Source organism: Podarcis tiliguerta, assembly GCF_965153285.1.
Source record: "Podarcis tiliguerta genome assembly, chromosome: 1".
Taxonomy (NCBI): domain Eukaryota; kingdom Metazoa; phylum Chordata; class Lepidosauria; order Squamata; family Lacertidae; genus Podarcis; species Podarcis tiliguerta.
In genome coordinates this window covers 55,816,769-55,836,421 of record NC_139534.1, presented here as the reverse complement: position 1 = coordinate 55,836,421, position 19,653 = coordinate 55,816,769, and the positions used below count along the sequence as shown (strand labels likewise).

The 19,653-nt window shown below is 44.8% G+C and overlaps 1 protein-coding gene across 1 annotated transcript; it reads left to right on the top strand.

Moving 5' to 3' along the window:
• Positions 1-8,719: 8,719 nt before the first annotated feature.
• CDK2AP2 (cyclin dependent kinase 2 associated protein 2) lies at positions 8,720-16,500 on the top strand. Its single transcript, XM_083426955.1, has 4 exons — positions 8,720-9,321; positions 14,220-14,320; positions 14,644-14,776; positions 15,851-16,500. Exons 1-4 carry the CDS (start codon positions 9,219-9,221, stop codon positions 15,916-15,918), a joined length of 405 nt encoding a protein of 134 aa, XP_083283081.1. The 5' UTR covers positions 8,720-9,218; the 3' UTR covers positions 15,919-16,500.
• Positions 16,501-19,653: the final 3,153 nt, after the last annotated feature.

Genomic DNA, 19,653 nt, shown 5'->3' with positions numbered 1-19,653 from the left:
TGAATTCCACCCTATATATGTATTTAAAATGGGGGTGGGGTGGTGGTGGTGACCTGTTGTTGGACTCCTATTCCATGCAGCCCTAGTGGTCAGCAATTATGAGAGCTATAGTCCAACAGACTCCCTACCCTTGGTGAAATACTTCTTTAAAATCCGCTGTTTGATTCATTAGGGACACATTTTAAATAATTTTAAAACCTTTTTATTTAGTATCTTTTTGACCAATTAACTAAACAGCCTAGAAAGAAAGATATTGTCTCCCAATTGTTAAAGTCTACAAATGGGAAATCGTGTTCAAATGTACCTGGGAGGCACATCTCCTGATCTGGAAGATCTGCTTGAAGTCCCATATGTCTGGTGTGAAAAGTGGCTACACTGTGGTGAAGGAAATGCGCGTTGCACTTGCTCAGAGCCACTCTTAATTCATTGACCATGTTCTAGGGCAGAGCCCGGTAATCCCTGGCTCCTTCAGTTTTGGGTGTCATTAATGAGATGTACCTTCAAGCATGCAGGTATAGGATTGCAGCTTAATTGATTCTGCTGAATTACTTTTATGTTACTGTTGATTTAAAAAAAAAAAATGGTTGCAGTGAAATCCAGCAGTTTAGAACCAATATTGAGAAGGAACATTTGTCTATAAAGACTGTGCTTTCAAAAAGTATTGAGACTTCTTTTCCCAAAGGCATTTCTTTACTGTTCTTGAAAGTATGTCACATATTAGTATTGCTAGTATTTTCTTATCCCAAGATCCTGCTACTGCTACCATTTGTGGAGGCAGTGGCACACCTGCAGTTTGGGGGCCCTGAAGCTAGAACTGTTACCGGGGGGGGGGGGGGGGTTCACAACTAGCAACAAAGTCTGGCTAACCAGTGTTATCTTTTTCAGTGAGGTTGTTTACAATGACCTTTACAACATCTGTGCTACTGACTCTCAAACTTTGGGATTGTTGAAATATACATAACGAAAAACAATCACTTTGAGTCATGCAACTCAAACTGCATCTACTAGATGCAATGTGGATTAGTCAACTCTGGGGCCCTGAAGTTTAAGCTTCAATAGTTTCATAGTAGATCTGCCCCCGGGAGGGGGGGGGGGTAAAAAAGAAAAGTGTTTCACCCCACCCCACTTCCTCCGTCCTTGTGTCTGCAGCAACAAGCAAAGGGGTGAAAGACTTATTCTCCACTGTGAGTAACAGTGGCAGCAGGATCTTGGGACTGGCCCAATTGTTGTGGGGAGGGAGCATTTTTGGGTGATCTGTGCGAAGAGAGGAATTGGCAACTGGGTAAGTGTCACAGGTAGGTGGGGATGGCTGGAGGTTAGAAGGCGTTGTGGGGAGATGGCTGGGCGTGGAAGGAGCTGCTGGGAGCTGAAGGGTTTGGGTGAGCTGTAAAGTGGGGGTTGGCAAGACGGGGGTGTAAGAGGGTTGGCAGGCGACATGAGCAGAGACAGCAGACCTTAGTAAACAAATAAGATTTCAAAAAGGTGCATGGAACATTTACCGAGCCAACAAGGTGTTGAGAATCCAAACTGTGTTTCAGGGCATGCATCCTTTCTTCAGGGGAATGCATTACATAACCAGTGAAGCTGCAGGCAAGAAACGTGCAGTTAGGCATAACCCCCTTGGTCAAAATAGTCCATCATCCTGACCTCATCCTGACACATGGTTAGTTTTTACTGAATCCTCTCCAAATGTTGCCGGCACCTCACAATTGGCTCAGGGCTAACATCCATTGTTCACAGCTCTCCTCCGATAGTTTTCTCTATAAAAAACAAAAATCCTGCTCTGGTACAAGCTATCAAGCCCCACCAATTTAAAGCTGTGTAGATTTAGTAGAGGCTGCTTAACCTTTGCCTTCCTCTACGCTAGAGTGAATAGTTTTTCATTATCACTGCGGAACACAAATAAATCATCTTAATCCTTTCTAAATACAGCTTAAATACATTCCTGGAATATTGGCCTTTTTGCTTGCTTGTTGCATCACAACTGTCCCATTTTGGCATTCCTTGTTTAATCCCAACATTTCTTCTCCATTATGCTTAACCAAGTGGAAAGGTCCACTGAAAGGTTTAATTCTAACTAGTCAGGAGCAGAGTGCATAGGACTGAAGGTTTCATAATAAAATCTCTTCATGACCTCAAACAGCACCACAATTTTACATCATCGCTCTCCTTTGTTACACATAGAGGAGCACTTTAGCACATAAAAGAAAATCAAGGTCTGAGGGAAATAATGGCTATTAATTGTTTCCATAAACTGAAATGTGTGGTGGTTATATTGTTAAGCTCTTCTTTTCAGCAAATGATTAGTACCCCTTTACAGGCCTCTTTAAAGTTGATAGTCTGCTATGTACATTAAAAGCTTTGAAAATACAGAGATAAGGGAAATGAATTTTAGGCTATTCCTATGCTAGCACTTGGGCTCCTTTAAAACTGAAGAAAGTTCCTGAGTCTTGAATCTGCTGGTATATTGGGCAGATATGGGTGGAGATGGGAGAAAATCCCAAACTGGATTGACAATTCCAAGCTAATTCCTCTGTGGGACCACTGGGACTCCAGACATCCTTCCATGTAGTCCTTTGCTATGAAGATCCTGGTGTTAGGATTCTTGCTCCGTGTTTGCAGTCATGAGATTGTTGTCTATCACATGACGGTGTATGTTTTCATTCCACAGTGTGGGAAGTGACGGAGACAGGATGTTTATGTTACTGTGTTCCATGAAGTGGGACTATTGTCCTTTGTTCTTTCTCTCTTTGCTGTCTGATGAGACAGAGGAAGGAGCCAAGTCAGAATGCTCCGAGTGTATTATATGTAAATAAAACTAGATTAGCCAAAATGCTGAGCTATTCAGTCTGTTACGTGAACTGCAAATACTCTGCAGGATAGTAAGTGTGCTGATGCTTCTTGGTCTCAGTTGCTGTGATGTTCGGGCTGAAGAAAGCTTTTGAAGCTCCCGACCAACCAGGAGGGAGAGAACCAGGGCCAGATTTAGATGAAGAGAGGCCCTAGGCTACTCCACTTGTGAAAATGGAAGTGTGTTATAAACAAAATTGAGTGAAGCCAAGGATGATGACGGATATTTAAAATTCTACAATCCACAATTTCTCCTCTAAAGAACATAAGATATTACTGTTAAATACCATGGTGATTTTAAAAAATGCATAAAATTAACACTTAAAAACTTTTGCAATAACTGAACTTTGTAAACCTTTTGTCCTGGGCAGGCCTGGAACTAGTTCCCATGTCTTGTTCCTCTCTAAGGAATCAATTTCAGCCTTCATGGCATTTAACCATGGCTCAGCATCCTCTGAGGTTAAGCTTAGGACCTCTTGGAAGCTTGAAGGTTCCCAAACATTCTCTGAGTTACTAACAACAGCTGTATCTGCTATGACTGTTTTAGCAAACTCTTCAGAATACCTTTTGGGTGGTTTAGCCTTTGTGGCCCTTTCAGATCTGAGTACTATACACAAGCCTTCCATGCTAGACTTCTCCTCTTTAGAAGAAGGGCAGGCCGGGTCGTTCTCTTATATACCTGCTGGGATTGACAAGGCATCTGACCCTCACCTGAATCTCATAGCTCTCCTGTAGCTGCCTCCGATTACTTATCATTTAACTCTTGGGGGAAATAATTAGCACCACACGTCATGTGCATGGAAGTTGCCCAACCAATTAACCAACTAGAAGGATTACTGTCAATAGCATCAGTTTTCCTATAACTTGATATTGCTGGATAGTTTTGGTGAACTGTAAAAGCATTTTCAGTTTGCTTCATGTTGCCACCCTGGAACTTTTCTTTATTAGTGCCACTTTGTTTTGTATTATTCCTTGCAAATGAAGGAAAACAACTTTTCTGCTTGTATATGTTGATAATATAATTTTGGTTACTGACGACAAACAAGATTATACAAAAACAAGATTGGGTACAGGCCTGGCCAGGACATAGGCATCCTGACTGTGACAAATGTGACCTGTGTGCTTGCTTGCTTGCTTGCTTGCTTAACAGCTGTTGGAACTTCAAGGTCCCTGCTCTCCCTTCTTATGGTCTTTGTACTGGACCTGGAGACTCCAATAGAGAGCATTCCATGTCAAGAAGGAGGGCAAGTGGGCACTCTATCAAATGACAGGGCAGGAGTTACACAGAGCGGGGCCTTTTCACTGGTGGTGCCCATTGTATGCCTCACTCTTCCCAGACCTGCTCTCTTTTGGCCTGTATTTTGGAGCTTTATAATTTAGGAAGACTTTGGAAGAACTGGTTGACAAGTCTTATCAGTTGCTAACGTATGAGTGGATTTTATTTGCTGCTATTCTGTGCTTCTAGTGCACCAGGGTTTACACCAGCATAATAGAGTTGGTCAGGATGCCAGAAGGGATACAATTTATGTGCTTTCTCCATTATCTGCACAGCAGGGGTGTTCAGTCAACGGTGCAAAGGCTGAGCTGAAGCATTCCCTGCTGGTTACCTGCTTTCAGCAATAGGGGTTGCTGTTTGGTAGTACCCAATTGGTTAGCCGTCAGAATCTAGAGCTCCCTATTGGTGGCTCTTAGGTAATTCACAAAATAGAGAGTCCATTCATAAAACACAGTGTTTATTCATAAAGCAGTAACATAAATCTCCATTGCTACATATTGGGTGTATATTTCAGGAGTTGAACATACAAGTTTATGGCCATGCTGTAGTGTAGTGCTTATGCCACTGTAAATAAAAGGTGGCTGGGCTCACTGTCTTGGGGTTTGGGGGAGAAGAGGTGACAAAACTGATTTCCAATAAGTGCCTCCCTTTATTTCCATAACAAGTCCTTGAGTCTGTACTCTGAATGGTGACACCAGGGACCTAGAAGGTGCAGGGCTTGCCAGTCAACCCCTGCACAGTCTCATCAGGGCTGACTTTAAGGCAATTGGAGCAACTGGGCCAAATTGGGCCCTGTGGGCCGCTCCTAAGGGGGCCCCTGCACCAAGGCAATCTAGATGGATTTTATTTATATCTATGAGATTTGCAGACTTCAGCTGTGAACTGGAGCCCTACAAAAAAAAAAAGATCAAGTTGCGCCCCGCTGCTTCATATTGGGCCCCACTGGCTAGCCCTGAGTCTTATAGTTGCTGGGCCTGAGTTGCCCTGCCCTTGCATGAAGTCTTGGGTTTGCAATTTTGGGAGGGGTAGACTGCCAGCTGGGGAGTGGGAGGGCTGGCAAGGCCCTAGGCTTCAGCCTTAGCCTATACAGAAATCCGGCACTGGAGAGAACATGCCAGTCGGGTATGTGTCTCTACCAGGGTCTTACACGAGAGTAGAACGATCCTAACACCTGAATGGTGTTCAATATTAGAGATCTACTTGAAATTAATATACATGACTAATATAGGTTCATTAATTTCTGTGGGCTTACTCTGAGCATAAGTTAATTGAATCCAACTCATTGCACTTAAACTGCATTATTTTGTTTCTGGAAAATGCAACTGCCCTCAGACCAGTGTATCTGTTGCAATATTGTGTTGTATGAAATGTGGTTGTACAAGTGTCAAAGGACAGAGGAAACCATTATATCCTCCTTGTTTCCTTGAGACAAATGGAAGAAGCACTGCCGTATCACTTGGGCTTGTTGTGTATCACATGACTCCATCATTTCCTCTATGCTTTTTACACCTATATGCAACTGCTGAAAAAGATTAGCAGTTTGGAGGATCGTGTAGTAACATCCAGTTATATTTGTTTATGTTTGCATCAGATCCAGGGGCTGCGGTTCAGTCCTTGAATGACTCCTGGAGTGCAGTTGTGGGCTAGATGAGGATTAATGAGTTGAAGTTTAATCCAGACAAGATAGAGATGAGAGTGGTGGGTCAACCTAGCATGAATAAGGCAAGGGTGAGTAACCTTTCTGGCCTGAGAGCTGCATTGAGGATTGGCCAACATTTTGAGGCCACATGCCAGTGTGCACATCTTCTGTTTACATGTACCAATACACACACACACACACACACACACACACACATCTACTCACACCGTACATGTGCACACTCACACTCATTAGAGGCTTCTCCATATAGCCCGTTTATTGAGCATCCTGATTTGCTTGCACAAAGTTAGATTATGTCTGGGCTTTCCTGAGCATTTGTTCTTATTTGTTTGCACCATGAAGGAGGGTTCATTCTCATTTGTTTGCAGTGTCTTTATATGTTCCCTTTAATCAGTCATTCTGCCCCCCCTCCTCTTTTAGTGCCTTTCCCCAATCACTTTCCTAACCCCAAAAAGTCTGTTTTGTTTTTAAAGCTGATTTGTTGCACTAGCATGACAGAGCACTTTAATTCACTTAAATCACGCAAAGCTACATTTCCAGTATGTGACTGAATCCCTTCCCCAAAATAGCCTCACTCACTCAGAGACTAGGCAGTGGTGGCAGGAAACAAGCAGATTCACACATCAGTATATTCTGCAACATGCTTTCAACAAAATGCCCCCACCCAGACATCCTTTTTATTATGCATTCATGATGCTTTTGGGGTAGTCATATGTATCCCACTTTGTTGTTCATTTCCAACTACCACATAAGCCTGTAACTTCCTGCTGAAATCCTTTAACTTTTTATTTCACAAATAATCCAGTTTTTGTTGTGCTATACTGTCCCCATAAAGCAAAAATGTGGTTCCATTGGGGAAGCAACACAGAATAAATCCACCACTACTAATGCACTTTAATTGTGCTCAGAACATTTTGCAAAATGCACCTATAATACATATAACATCGGTCTAGATGGACCAGCCCAACAGGCATGACAGGTGCCAGCAAACCATTTGAATGTATGGACTGAATTACCTGTTAGCCTTGTTTGCCCTCTGATCTCTAATATAAATACAGTGGTACCTCTAGTTACAAACTTAATTCGTTCCAGAGGTCCGTTCTTAACCTGAAACTGTACTTAACTAGAGGTGTGCTTTTGCTAATGGGGCCTCTTGCTGCTGCTGCACCACCGGCACACAATTTCTGTTTTCATCCTGGGGCAAAGTTCTCAACTTCCAGGTTAGCGGAGTTTGTAACCTGAAGCGTTTGTAACCTGAGGCGGTTGTGTAATGTTTAAAATAGATTGCTTTTATTTGCATTTTGTCAGCCTACATTATATGCAATGCTGCATTTGTCCCACAGGTGGTGCTAGTGCAACATCCCTTGATTTTGTGCATCTGACAGGGTCAGGTTGCTTTTGCCAGTAATCTGAAAGACTGATACTGTGTACTGTAATTATTTGAACCGATTTCAAAAGAACGTGGAATCTGAACCTTTGAATCTGCCCCACCCGCCATCCAAAGAATAACTAATTTGGAGATGATATATTGCTTAATTAAAACCACTCATGAATAGACATACATGAGAGCTCAAATTACCAGCACATGGCAACTTGTGTTGAGTACAGCCATATTCCCCTCCCACCCATCCAGAGTCATAAGTGTTGTGGATCATAATCACCACATTTTTTTCTAATATCAGTTTTGGTTGGCTTGTTTACATCCAGCCAGATACCACAGCTGAGTATCCTCTAAGACTGCAGGTCTTGAACTGGGAAAAAGTAGAGATAAATCAGCTTCTGGATTATATCCCTTCCACTCTAGTTTGTAACTTCAAACACAATGAGGAGGGAAGGTAGCTTAGGGGTCAGTTTAGAGATTTCACAGTGGCTTGCAGAAGGACTCCACAGGAAGGGTCCAGGACATGGAGAACAACTGTCTACTCCCTTCTTCGATGGAATGAACCTACTAAAAAACAGGCCCACTAGGTACCACTGTCATGTCACTAATGCATCATAATCAAATGCCAAAGGTCAGAGGAAAATCCAACTAAGTGGGCCAATGTGTATGCTGTAGTTTTTATATTTCTTTTATCCAAATAAATATTCGTAGGAATCTAATCCCCTCCCAAAATAACATCATTGCCCACTTATCCCCATGGCCACTCTTTAGTCATGCAGATGGGGGTTCTTACAGGCCCTACTAGTGCCATTATCTTAACCAAGACACTGGATTGCCCCTTTCAGTGATTCCCTTCTACTACAAACTCCCATCTCACAGATACGAGGACGCAACTTTGGTTGGAACCCACTGGCATAAACCAAACCAGCAAAATTTGGCAGCTTGCATGCTAGCACTCAACTATGTATTTCAGCAGTGCTTGAAGAACTAAACTGGCTGCCAATCGTTATTGACATACATGCCCCCCAACTACTCAGGGCCTGCCTGAGCACCAACTGATCTGCCTTCCTAATTACACCCATCTGAACCTTAAGATTTTCAGAGAAGGCCCCTTTTAATGATTGCTCAGTAGCCGCCTTTCTCTCAGAGGCACTGATCCTGTGTGATGCTTACTCTCTGGGAAGCACCAAAGGTAATGAACTTCAAGCGACAGCTGAAAGCTGTTCTGTTTCCACAGGCTTCCCTTAACTCTTAAGGTGTTTTAAAGCAGGCTATGTTTGCTTTCTCGCTATTGTATACGGCACGGGTGTCTTTTAATTTCACCCTCTCCCCTACACACACGCAACTAGGGCACTGCAGGGGGTGGAGAGACAGCGGAGACGGCCCCGATCCCACCATCCGCTTAGCGGCCGCACAGCTAGCCTAGCACCGCGGGGGACTAGGAGCAAAGAGGGTCTCCGACTAGGCCGCAGCCAGGCCCTCTCGTCGCTATGGCGACAGATGAGAAGGGTGTTATGCTGCGCGGTGAGGTCACAGGGGGAGGGAGCGGGACACGTAGGCGCGGGCCGAGGGCGTCATCGGCAGCGGCCGCTCCGCTGGGCTCTGCTTGTTGGCTCGAGAGGAGAGGAAGGGGGGTTGGAGGCGCGCGTGCTCAGGGTCAGTCCTCCCGGAACAGTGGGCGCGAGGACCGCGGCGAAGGCACGCTCCGAGGGGGCGGGGAGGGGGGAGAGCGGGCGCCTCCGGCTGTGAAACGCGCGTGCGCGCGCCTCCTCGGGTCGCCAGGAAGGAGCCCTCTCTTCGCCGGAGACCAAGCCGGGACAAGGCAGGAGACGAGGGAGGGAGGAGGAGGAGTGGGAGACGGACGCGGCCAATTGGGAGGTGGGAGCGAGGGGGTCTGCCACCAATCGGCTGAGGCGGAGGACAGAACCCTGCCAGCCGGGGGGAGTGCTTGCGGGAGCCTCCCCGCCAATCCGAGGAGCGGCAGCCGCGGCCGGAGCCGGAGCAGCGCGCCAATCGCGGGCCAGCCAGCACCAGAGAGCGCGGAGTCGGGGATGTCCTACAAGCCCATCGCGCCTGCCCCCACCAGCTCCGGAGCCGCCGGCACCAGCAGCAGCAGCAGCAGCGCCAGCCCCGCCCCCGGAGCCCCGCCGGTCGGTAAGAGACACCCCCCCCCTCTCTCCCCGCCGGCCCCGGCTGCCGGCCCCGCCTGACCCCCGGGCAGAGCGAGGGCGCGGAGGCGGCACGGCGGAGTCGCCTGGGCCGTGGCCGGCGCTTCCCAGTCTCCTCCTCCTCCTCGTCTTGTCTCTGTGTCTCTTCCTCTCCCGCCCCCCCCCCCAACCCCGGCAGGGTTTTCCCGGCCTTTTACAGCTGCTTTGCAATACAGGACTCCGGTCTCCTCGCCGCCAAAGGAGAGATGTGCATCCCGGAATTAGGATTTACTGTGTACTTGATTTATATATTTAAAAAAGGGACACCCTAACTCATTCCAGACCGTGCGAATGTGCTTTACTCGTCACTGCGTTCTTCCTATGTAGGAAGAGCAGCAGCTGTTCGGGGAATCCTGCCGGGGAAAACAAAATGAAAGTTGAATTCTTAGGAAAGGCGTGTGTGAGGCGGAAAGGCGTGTTTAGAGTGAATCAGCAAACCCCCTTCTCTACCCAGAAATATGCCCCGCTGTGTTCATGGCTGTTGTCGCCTGAGTGTCGGGTGAATGACTTCTCCTTGGATAAGCAAGGAGGGGTGAAACTGTAGAGAGTAGTGGCGCGGCAGGTTCCTCTGTCTCTCTGTAACTTCGGTTTCCTTCTTGGGTGGAGCATCCTCTATCAAGTGTGGGGAAACGCCACGTTTCCCGGATCTCCTTCAGTCTATACCAAACTCCCAAGACCCACAAACAAAGGAAGGTGCAAACAGTACTGTTAGAATTAAGGAGCAGGATGCTTCAGAGCGGAGGATTTGTTTTCAGTATCAGAATTGTCCTACAAAACCCACCCCTTGTTTTCCCTCCCCCTTAGCTTTCTTAATCTCTGCAGCCTCATTCAGAAGAATTTAAAATCACTTTTTTCTTGCTGCTGTTAAACCTGTGGATCCTGGTCTATCTTCTGCCTACCCCAGCCTTTTAGCATGTGGCAATGCACAGGTACCACTAGGAAAAAAATATGGATAGGGATAGTAATTCCTCAAAGTGTTTGGATCCTAGTATTGGGGCTTAGATTCCATTTCAATTTTTTTTTACATCATTTTGTGATTTGAAAGATACTGGCTGAATTTCACTCAGAGCCTGCCTATCGCCACAATTGGGTAATGGGAATATTCCCAGGAACATTGGCTTTTAACCCTCTTCTTTTATGTATCTTGGCTTGCTTCCAGGAGATCTCTGAAGCTACTTGCTATGCCAGCACCTTTCTCCAGTACACATTCCCTCTTTTTGGCACACTTCTATCTGAAATCTGTAGGTTAAGAGACTAGGGTGGGTGGGTGTGATTCCATTTATCAGAAGCCTGGGATCTAGCTCCCTTGACCTGCTGCATGTGCAGCAATTTAAAGCACTTTTGTGCGCGCGCACACACACACACACGTTACATTTGTGGTTGCTTCTTCTTTTGGCTAAAACCTTGAGAGTAAGGTAAGAAAGGCCAGCACCTGCTCTTGGTGTGAAGCCATTGGCTGTACATCATTGAAGAGTTAATGGAATACCACCTTTATTAACAGTTTAAAGAAAACTGGCTATATATTATTTTTGTATTAGCTTTTGAAAACTATTGTGAAGGAGCACTTACCTTAACAGAGTTCTACAGGAAGCACCTGCAATGTTGTGTGTGGTTTTGGTGGCTTTGCTTGTGACAGCTGTAAGTGCATCTGTTGCACAAACAAAAGCACACAACTAAATGGGGCAGAAAATGTAGGCGACACTTTACAGTAACAAATAGGGTTAGCTAATAATCTCTATAATGGCTCAGTCTCTGATTCAATGAAGTAATCCTCTTAATAAAGTAGCTGCTGTTCTTCTCTTTCTGGAACTCTCAAATCAAAATAATTAACTTGCTTTCAATCTCCTTTACCCCTACAAATTGACTCCAGATGCTTCACAAACTACATACTTAAACTCTTATTACTGGCACAACAGCTCCCACTCTGCTTGTAAAGAATCTGAAAACGGGAATTTTCTCAATTAAGGGCTCCATGTTTGCAGACTTTCTATTTTTAGAAACTCTATCAGAGTTTAATAGTTTCAGTGGTTTTTAGTCTGATTAATAGCATGTGCACACGCCCTTCATGAATGCATAATATATTTATTTATTGACAGTATTTATTTGCTGATTTATAACATCAATTGTACAAGTGGTAGATTGCTGCTATTGGCTGATGCTCGCATGGGTAGGGTGAGAAATGCACAATGAGGGGGGCAGCAAGGAACGGTGGTGGAATTCAAACTAATGGAGGATAGTGACATATTCTTACCAACCTGTGGAGGTGGCTTCTCTTTTTGCTCCCTTAAGAGAACAACTGTTGCCTTTATACGTTGGGCTGCAGGAAGCTAAGACAAAACCACAAGCTTCTGTGGTCAGCACTGAAAAAGCCTGGGGGAAGTGCTGAGCGTTCATTTGATCAGTACATTTTAATTGTTCATGCTGTTCTGTCTTTAAAAAGTCTTGTTGACATTTTCAAGGGAAAATAAATAAAGCAAGATGACACCTAGATGTAATTCTATATTAGAATCTAAAGTGAGAGACAAGTTGTTGGGAGGGCAGGGGATTGCTTTTAGTTCAGGCCTAACAAAGGTAGCTTGGTTATTAAAACACAGGTGTGCATGAGCAACTGTTACATTTCCAGACTGGCAAAAATGGATAGGAGTAAACTAGACATTCTTGAACTGCATTCAGATCTAACACCCCAGATATGGTATACGTAGTTCTCTAATACCATATGTGTGCCAATGAATTGACTGGCTACATTTTTTTTCCAACTTTCATTGCATTCATTGTTACTAATATGATTTCCCCTCTTTCTGTGTGAAGGGAAAGGCCATACACTTTATTCTGAGGTAGCAGTACAGCATTTTAAAAACAAACAAAAACCCCACCATATATTTCAGGTAATCCCAATTCCCCATCACAGGCCTATACAATCTCTCTTGTTCAGACATAGGCGAACTCAGCCCTCCAGATGTTTTGGGACGACAACTCCCATCATCCCTAGCTAACAGGACTAGTGGTCAGGGATGATGGGAGTTGTAGTCCCAAAACATCTGGAGGGCCGAGTTTGCCTATGCCTGCTCTTGTTAGTGGAAGGAGAATGAATGAATGAAGTGTTTATTGATTGAGTACATGAAAACTTGATGTCCTGTCAACCTTTGTAGGAAAATACTAGCCAGGAATATTTTTATAGTCACCATCATCATGTTATATAATTTCCAGTTGGCCAGTCTTGCAAATAAATCCCCCAAAGTTGCTACCTTAATTCTTGTGTATGCTTGTGTAATCACTTGTGATATATAGCTGTCTGGAAAAGAAAGCATGTGTACATTTTTTAAACTTCATGGGAAGATGGTTGTGAATTAGTTTGTCCTGTTTTGCAATTGAAGTGGGTGATGCAAACCCTGCCTTTTAATGCTTAAGAGCCTGTGATGTGTGTCTAGGACTGGCAGTGTATTAATCCCTGATGTAGGAACCACACCCAGTCCCCTTTCCCCTACTGTAGACTTCCAGGACAAGTTACAACAAAAATAACTCTTCTTCTTTTTCCAGCTGTGCGATTTGTGCCAACCATATTGCATAAGTGTTCAGGGAGAAGCTAGGATGGTCATTTGAGGATCAGGAGCAGCAGCTTTCTGTCCATGGAGTATTTGAAAGGCATATAAGTCAGGCACTGCCATCAAAGCCCCTTGACTGGCAGTGGCCATGCCCACACTGGAAAGGCAGGGAAGGATACAGTATCTTAGAGCATGGGGCTGATAATGCCAAGATTGCAGGTTCGATCCCTGTAGGGGACAGCTGCATGTTCCTGGGCAGGATAATCCTCGGGGTCCCTTATAACTCTGTGATTCTATGATTCTATATCCCTCACAAGAACTTACAGTGGTACCTTGCTTCTCAGACTTAATCCGTTTCAGAAGTCTGTTCCAAAACCAAAGCGCGCTTTCCCATAGAAAGTAATGCAAAATGGATTAATCCATTCCAGACAATTAAAAACAACTCATAAAATAGCAATTTAACATGAATTTTACTATCTAACAAGACCATTGATCCATAAAATGAAAGCAATAGACCAGGCTGCGGTCTACTACCCAGTATAAAAAACTGGCAGTGATCTACCCATTGCCATTGGAGGGACAAGCATGTGGGGAGCGTGAAGGAGGAGTTTAAGTAGGGTGGGGAGGAAAGGGAGGCAAAAGTTCTCTCTCTGAGGAGCCAGTCAGCTTCTCTCCCTGCCCCCTGCCAGCCTTTCTGGATCCCTCCCCCCCCCCAGCACCCCTTCCTCACCTTTTTCATGGCTGGCACAAGCAGCCCCCGCCACTTGGATGCGTTCTCCTCACTGAAGAACTCTTACTGCAGTGGTGGCGCCAGCATCCTGCCCACGCCGTCCCGCGCCCTGTGAGGGGATGCAGCAGTAGTCACTTCTGGGGCCGAGCTGTTTGGCGTTGCTCTGGGGCCTGGAGCGGCGGCCATGGGCGACACCTAGTACCGGAGGAAGTGGTGGTTGCTGCTGCGGCACGGCCTTCCCTCGCTCAGCATTGGCCGTGGCAGCGGTGCAGCTGCTTCCGGGTGTTGCCAGTGGCCAGCGCGGCCGGCGCTGAGTAAGAGAAGCCCAGGTCGGGTTGCAAGTGAGCAGGCAACAGTGGCACTCAAAATGGAAGTGCACCCCCCCCCCCTGAACGGAGTACATTCAGATTCCAAAAAAAGTTCGGGTTTGAAGCATTCAGGTTCCAAGTAGTTTGTGAACTAAGCTGTTCAAAAACCAAGGTACCACTGTAATGAGCCTTGTTAAGTCTGGTATAGGAGAGAACCCAGGACACTGTTGACTGAATTCCCCATTTCTTCTCATATTGCTTTCAGCCACGAGTGTCCCATCTCCATCTGGAGCCATCTCTGGAGCTTCTGCCCCCTTCCGACCTCTCTTCAACGATTTTGGGCCCCCTTCGATGGGCTACGTGCAGGTGAGTTTCTACTTTGGAATTGAGGGGGGATCTTGCTGGCTGGTGGAACTAATTGGGAAAACATGGTGAAATGACAATCATTCAATCTGTGCAGGCAACACAGCCTGTCAGACAGAACAGCCCCTCTTTTACTCCTACTGTGTGCCGTTCTGGGTGTTCCCCCCACCCCACCAGTCAATTTAGGGAGGCATGGGGAGAGGAGATGGGAGGAAAGGCCTGTTGCGCAAGCGGAAGCCCTTCTTCAGGCCTATCCACTGACGGGGCTCGTTGGGGGAATCCTGCCCAACGTGCCTTTCACTTTTTCCCTGTCCTTGATCTTACAGGCTATGAAGCCACCAGGTGCCCAAGGCTCCCAGAGCACATACACAGACTTGCTTTCAGTCATTGAGGAGATGGGCAAGGAGATTCGACCTACCTACGCAGGCAGCAAGAGTGCTATGGAGAGGCTGAAGCGAGGTAGGAAGCTTCCTGAGAGCTGAGTGCCTTCTGGTCATGGGGTGTGGGAGCACATGAACTAAGTCATTCTAGCCCTGCAAGGCCTACGTAAGCCTGGAACTGAGCGAATTTATGAAGTCCCAAATGTAACTTAACCTTCCAAAATGCTCTAGAAATAATGACTCACAAATCAGACATGACACTTGTCCTTTTTTCTGGGCGGGGGGGGGGGGGTAGAATTACTTGCTTGTTAAATTTGTAGCCTGGCTTTCCTCCAAATGCTTTTCAAGGCAGCTAACACCCATAAAACATAATGCTCCAGTAAGAAGGCAATAAAAACATTAAAAACTGGTAAGCAAAACAATAAAAATAGCCAGTTAAAACCAATTACAGTTTATTTACACATCAGCTTATTGACCAAAGATCTATCTATATAAAAAGAATGTTGCCTGCTGGCAGGTCAATCAGAGGCAGTCCCTCTCAGAGCCTGGGAGCAGCCACCAAGAAGGCCCTCTTGTGATTTCTTAAATCTTACTTGCTGTTGTTCATAGCTATAGATTTTGTAATTGATTGGTTTAGCAATATCATCCAATTAACCCTTCATTTCAGTTTCTTCACCCTTGAAAAGTTAGTTTCAAGCTCTCTGCTTGCCCAGGCAGAAATTGAGGGGGAAGTGTCTCCCTTGCCTTAAAGACAACTCCCAATGTAATTGGTCAACTCTGCAATTTTGAATGCAGGTAGCTGCATTATACTGGGAACAGGTAGAACCTGCTGGATTAGCATTTCTGTGCCCTTGCTTACACTAAGGTGTTGACCTACTTTTGCAAGTGGGTTGTCTAGCTGTCCTTCGTACCTTCCTCTGCCTTTCTGCTTGTACCTTTCCTTCTTTTATACAAGCACATTTGTATAAAAGGCCGCACGATACACTTTTTCTACATGAATTAAACTTCAGCATGCATGGGATGGCATACACAAAAGCCTGGCATGGGCGAGATATGCTGCAAGTTGTGAATTTTGGCAAACAAGGGACTGTTGAGTTGGTACGATGAAACTGATTGCTCGGCGTGTCTTAAGTCTTGTGCCTTTCCTTCGCAGGAATTATTCATGCCCGGGCGCTGGTTAGAGAGTGTCTGGCAGAGACAGAGCGCAATGCCCGAACGTAACAGTCGCTTCCTCCTGGCGCTGCCCCTGGAGGACCCTGGCACTTTCTGGCCAATCAACATTTTGGAATCTGGAGATTTCCCCCCACCCTCACCCCTTCAAATCTTTCCACCAATCAGTGTCTCAAGTCCTAGAACTGTGATCACCTTCAAAGACCTTTACACCAATTGGCGCCTAATAATCTGAAGCTTCTACTGCATCACAGAACTTCCCACCAATTGGCACTCTGGGAGTAGATGCAGAAAAGAGCTTGTTGCTTACACCTTCTGGTCAACTGATGAGAATAATGGCTGGTAGCAAATCGATGTCTTTATAAATGCAAGGTTTTTTAAAATATATAAGTAAAAGGAAAAAGTTGGAATTTGGATTACCTGTTCTTCGCTGTGGTTTTCTATTTTTTCCCCCCATGTGGTGGTGAAGGAAGTAGTCTCTTCCTCACTAAGACATTACCGAGGGCCCATAGTGGAAGATGTGCTTTTTTAGTAAAGCAGCACAAGGCCTTCCCTACCACTTGTAAAAGAAGCCTCAGCCAGCAGTCACTGAGCCTGTATTGGGAAACTTGTAATAAAATATTTCTACTCCTATCTAATCTGTCTGTGCTGTTATTACTGTGTCAAAGCTCCAATCTCCCATGCTGTTCTGTAAAGTTGTCCCAAATTCCTCCTCCTCCATTTTTGTTGGTTTTTGAGGGTATGGTTGTTATGTTTCTGGTTGCTGCTGCTTTTAACCACGGAAAATCAAGCCAGGTTCTTTAGAAGAGGCCTAACTTGATGCCTATTTTCGCACGTCGTACATTCATTGCAGAAGTGATTATCTCCAAACCAGAAATGAAACTAGCTTTAGTATTTCAGTACAAAATTGGTTTTTATTTAATATGACTCTTACTCAGGATTATACTGGGCTCCTGTTTCATTCCCAAGGTTGTTACTGGGACAAGGCTGGATGCTATGAGCATAGCTAGATTCTATGAATGGAGCATGGGTCTCCAAACCAAGGTGTGTCTGAGATTTGCATGTAAGAAGTGGCTAAGAGTGGCTTGCTCATGCCTGCTAGCTGTAGAAAAAGAAGGGTGGCATGAGGATTGAGCAAGAGTAAGTAAGCACTCTCTTTCTGTCTGGATTCTCTTCCACAAATGGCCTGCCTTCACATTAAAGCTGGGAGGTAAACTTTGGTTGTGTGTTTGCTGGCGTAAAGTGTCCTTCAGCCCTTAAGGCTACTACTGACTGGTAATTCACGATGTGCCCAAAGGTGAGATGAGAAGGTGCGTTGTTCCTGAGGAATACCTAGTCTGGGCCACCTTAGAGAAAGGCAGGGGGTGGCAAATATCCCAAACCCGTTTGGCCTAAAATGCACCTTTTGTTTTCTAGAGACTTTTGGCCACTTGAAAAGGGCAGAGCAGGGTTGCACATTTGGTCCCAGAATACTTGCTAAGTCTTAAAAGCTTTTTTTAGAACTGAAGGGGGATTTGTTTATTAAGAGATTTTTATACTGCTTCCTGTAATAAGTCTTGAGGTGGTGTAAACAATTTAAAATGCAATACAATGCAGTAAAATAAATGCAGCTGAAAACAATTAAAACAGATGCTGGAGCTAAGCAACAGCAAAGGTTAGGAAAAACGTTTTAAGCAGGTGCTGAATTAACATTTTTCTTTTTAATGCATTTTTTAAAAAAGTTGAATTATGAACACTGGTTGGTTGATGTATAATCCTACTTTGCAAGTAAGCTCTGTTCAGATAACTAAGGCTTACTTGCAAGTAGAGGTGTGTAAAAATGGGTCTAAGGAGTCATCCGAGTAGTTTTGGCTTTTGTGTTTGATAAAATGTCTGACTGTGCAGTAGTATAAACAATATTAAATGCTACCCTTTGAGACTCATTGTTAAGAATGCCCATTTGTACTTCGATCTTTGCCTGCCTTTAATGAGAAGATGCATCCTAGGCATAGGTGAAACAAAATCTCTTTATTTTGAAAGCTTTTTAAAGAAAGCCCTTTTTGTGTGCAGTAGGTTCATGTTCTGGGGGGTTCTCCTGACCCTCCGGAGCGGATGTGGGGAAGGAGAGCCCCATTGTGCTGGTGGGAGCCCTTGCACTGGCTTCTCTCAGCACACCAGGTTAGTTGAATCCAGGCCTCTGTGTGCAAGTATCTGGGATAGACCTGTCTCCTGTCACTCATAATATAGTATCATGGAATCAGAATCCTAGAGTTGGATGGGACCCCAGGGGCAATCTAGTCCAACCCCCTGCCATGCAGGAATATCAGAACTAGATAATTCCATATCTATATCCACATGGAAGTCAGTACAGTGGTACCTCAGATCAAGAACTTAATTCGTTCTGTCTGTTCTTAACCTGAAACTGTTCTTAACCTGAAGCACCACTTTAGCTAATGGGGCCTGCTGTGCCGCTGGAACACAATTTCTGTTCTCATCCTGAAGCAAAGTTCTTAACCTGAGGTAATATTTCTGGGTTAGTGGAGTCTGTAACCTGAAGCATATGTAACCCGAGGTACCACTGTATCAACAAATTTCACAGAGGTGGGAGGAAGTAATAGTTCCTTTAGCTTGTGACATCCTTTGAGAGCTTGGGAAATGTGAGTTTCCTGCGGCAGAAGCATAACCTTGAGAGAAACATGCAAGGGACTGCAAAACAAAGTGATAGGCAGTATTGTGTAAAAGTGATTATGTGTAAAAGCCTGAAGGATACAGCTGCAGTTAAATATTTTCATTAACCAGGCTACAATGCTAAGCCAAAAATCTATGTTCTATCAGATCAATGAGAACCACTGCTGTCTCCTTCGATCATTGCATATTGCAGGAAGAAACTTTTCAATATACAAGCAGCCTCTGAATGTGAAATAAAATGTACACGTAGGATTTAATTTCTAGAATGTTAATATTGGATGGAGTAAAATGGTGCTGTTTTAAGTTTTAATGGTGTTAAATTAACTGCACTTAATCATTTTGTTAGCTGTTTAGTTTTGGGAAAGAGAGATGTGTTAGGAAAAGAATGAAGTCATGTGGCTCTTAAGTGAACTGTTTATACTGAGTTGTGATTTGTAGAAATTTGAGACTGGAGGAGGGAGAGAGATGCAAAATATCTGTGTACCTTAACCTAAGGAGCAATGTTTCCGACTCTGTACACTTACCAGAGATTGAGTCCCATTTAAATCAGTGAAGTTTATTGATCATCCCTCTCAGCCAGTGTTTCTTCCAGGAGCAGGAAGCCTGTGGCCCAGCAGATGTTTTTGGGACTCCCAACTCTCATCAGCTCCACCATGCCCAATAGGTGGAGAAAATGAGAGTTGCAGTGTAGCCAGAGGTTACCTGCTGCTGGTGTGTGTGTGCATGCACATTCAGTGCAACAAGTTGTGGGCCTTGAAGAATGAATGCTTTGTTAGCAGCAGTTTGAAACAAAGAAATGGGAAGCTGAAATTAGTAGCAAACTGGAATATACCACAGTACAGAACAAAATGACCTGCCAAACTATGCCAACACAAAGAACACTATAATACTAATGTGGATAAAAACAAGATTGTGCTGGAATGTGAATATCCCAGCTTGCAACATTCTAAATCCAGATATACCATAGATTTTGATAAAGGAGTTGTATTGGCAGTTTTCCTTTTACCCTCTTCCTAGTGTTAAAGGTACTCTTGTTCACTTCTGTGTAAACGTGAAGGTCAGGCTGCTTGCTTAAATCCCTTTCCTAAGTAGCTACAAAAAAAATGAGCTCAGCTGGGT

Bases quoted from the DNA above. Each gene is read 5' to 3' on its own strand.
- CDK2AP2 (XM_083426955.1), top strand. From the start codon at position 9,219: ATGTCCTACAAGCCCATCGCGCCTGCCCCCACCAGCTCCGGAGCCGCC. The intron at 9,322-14,219 runs GTAAGAGACACC...TATTGCTTTCAG, and splicing joins CCCCGGAGCCCCGCCGGTCG to CCACGAGTGTCCCATCTCCA. The intron at 14,321-14,643 runs GTGAGTTTCTAC...TTGATCTTACAG, and splicing joins CTTCGATGGGCTACGTGCAG to GCTATGAAGCCACCAGGTGC.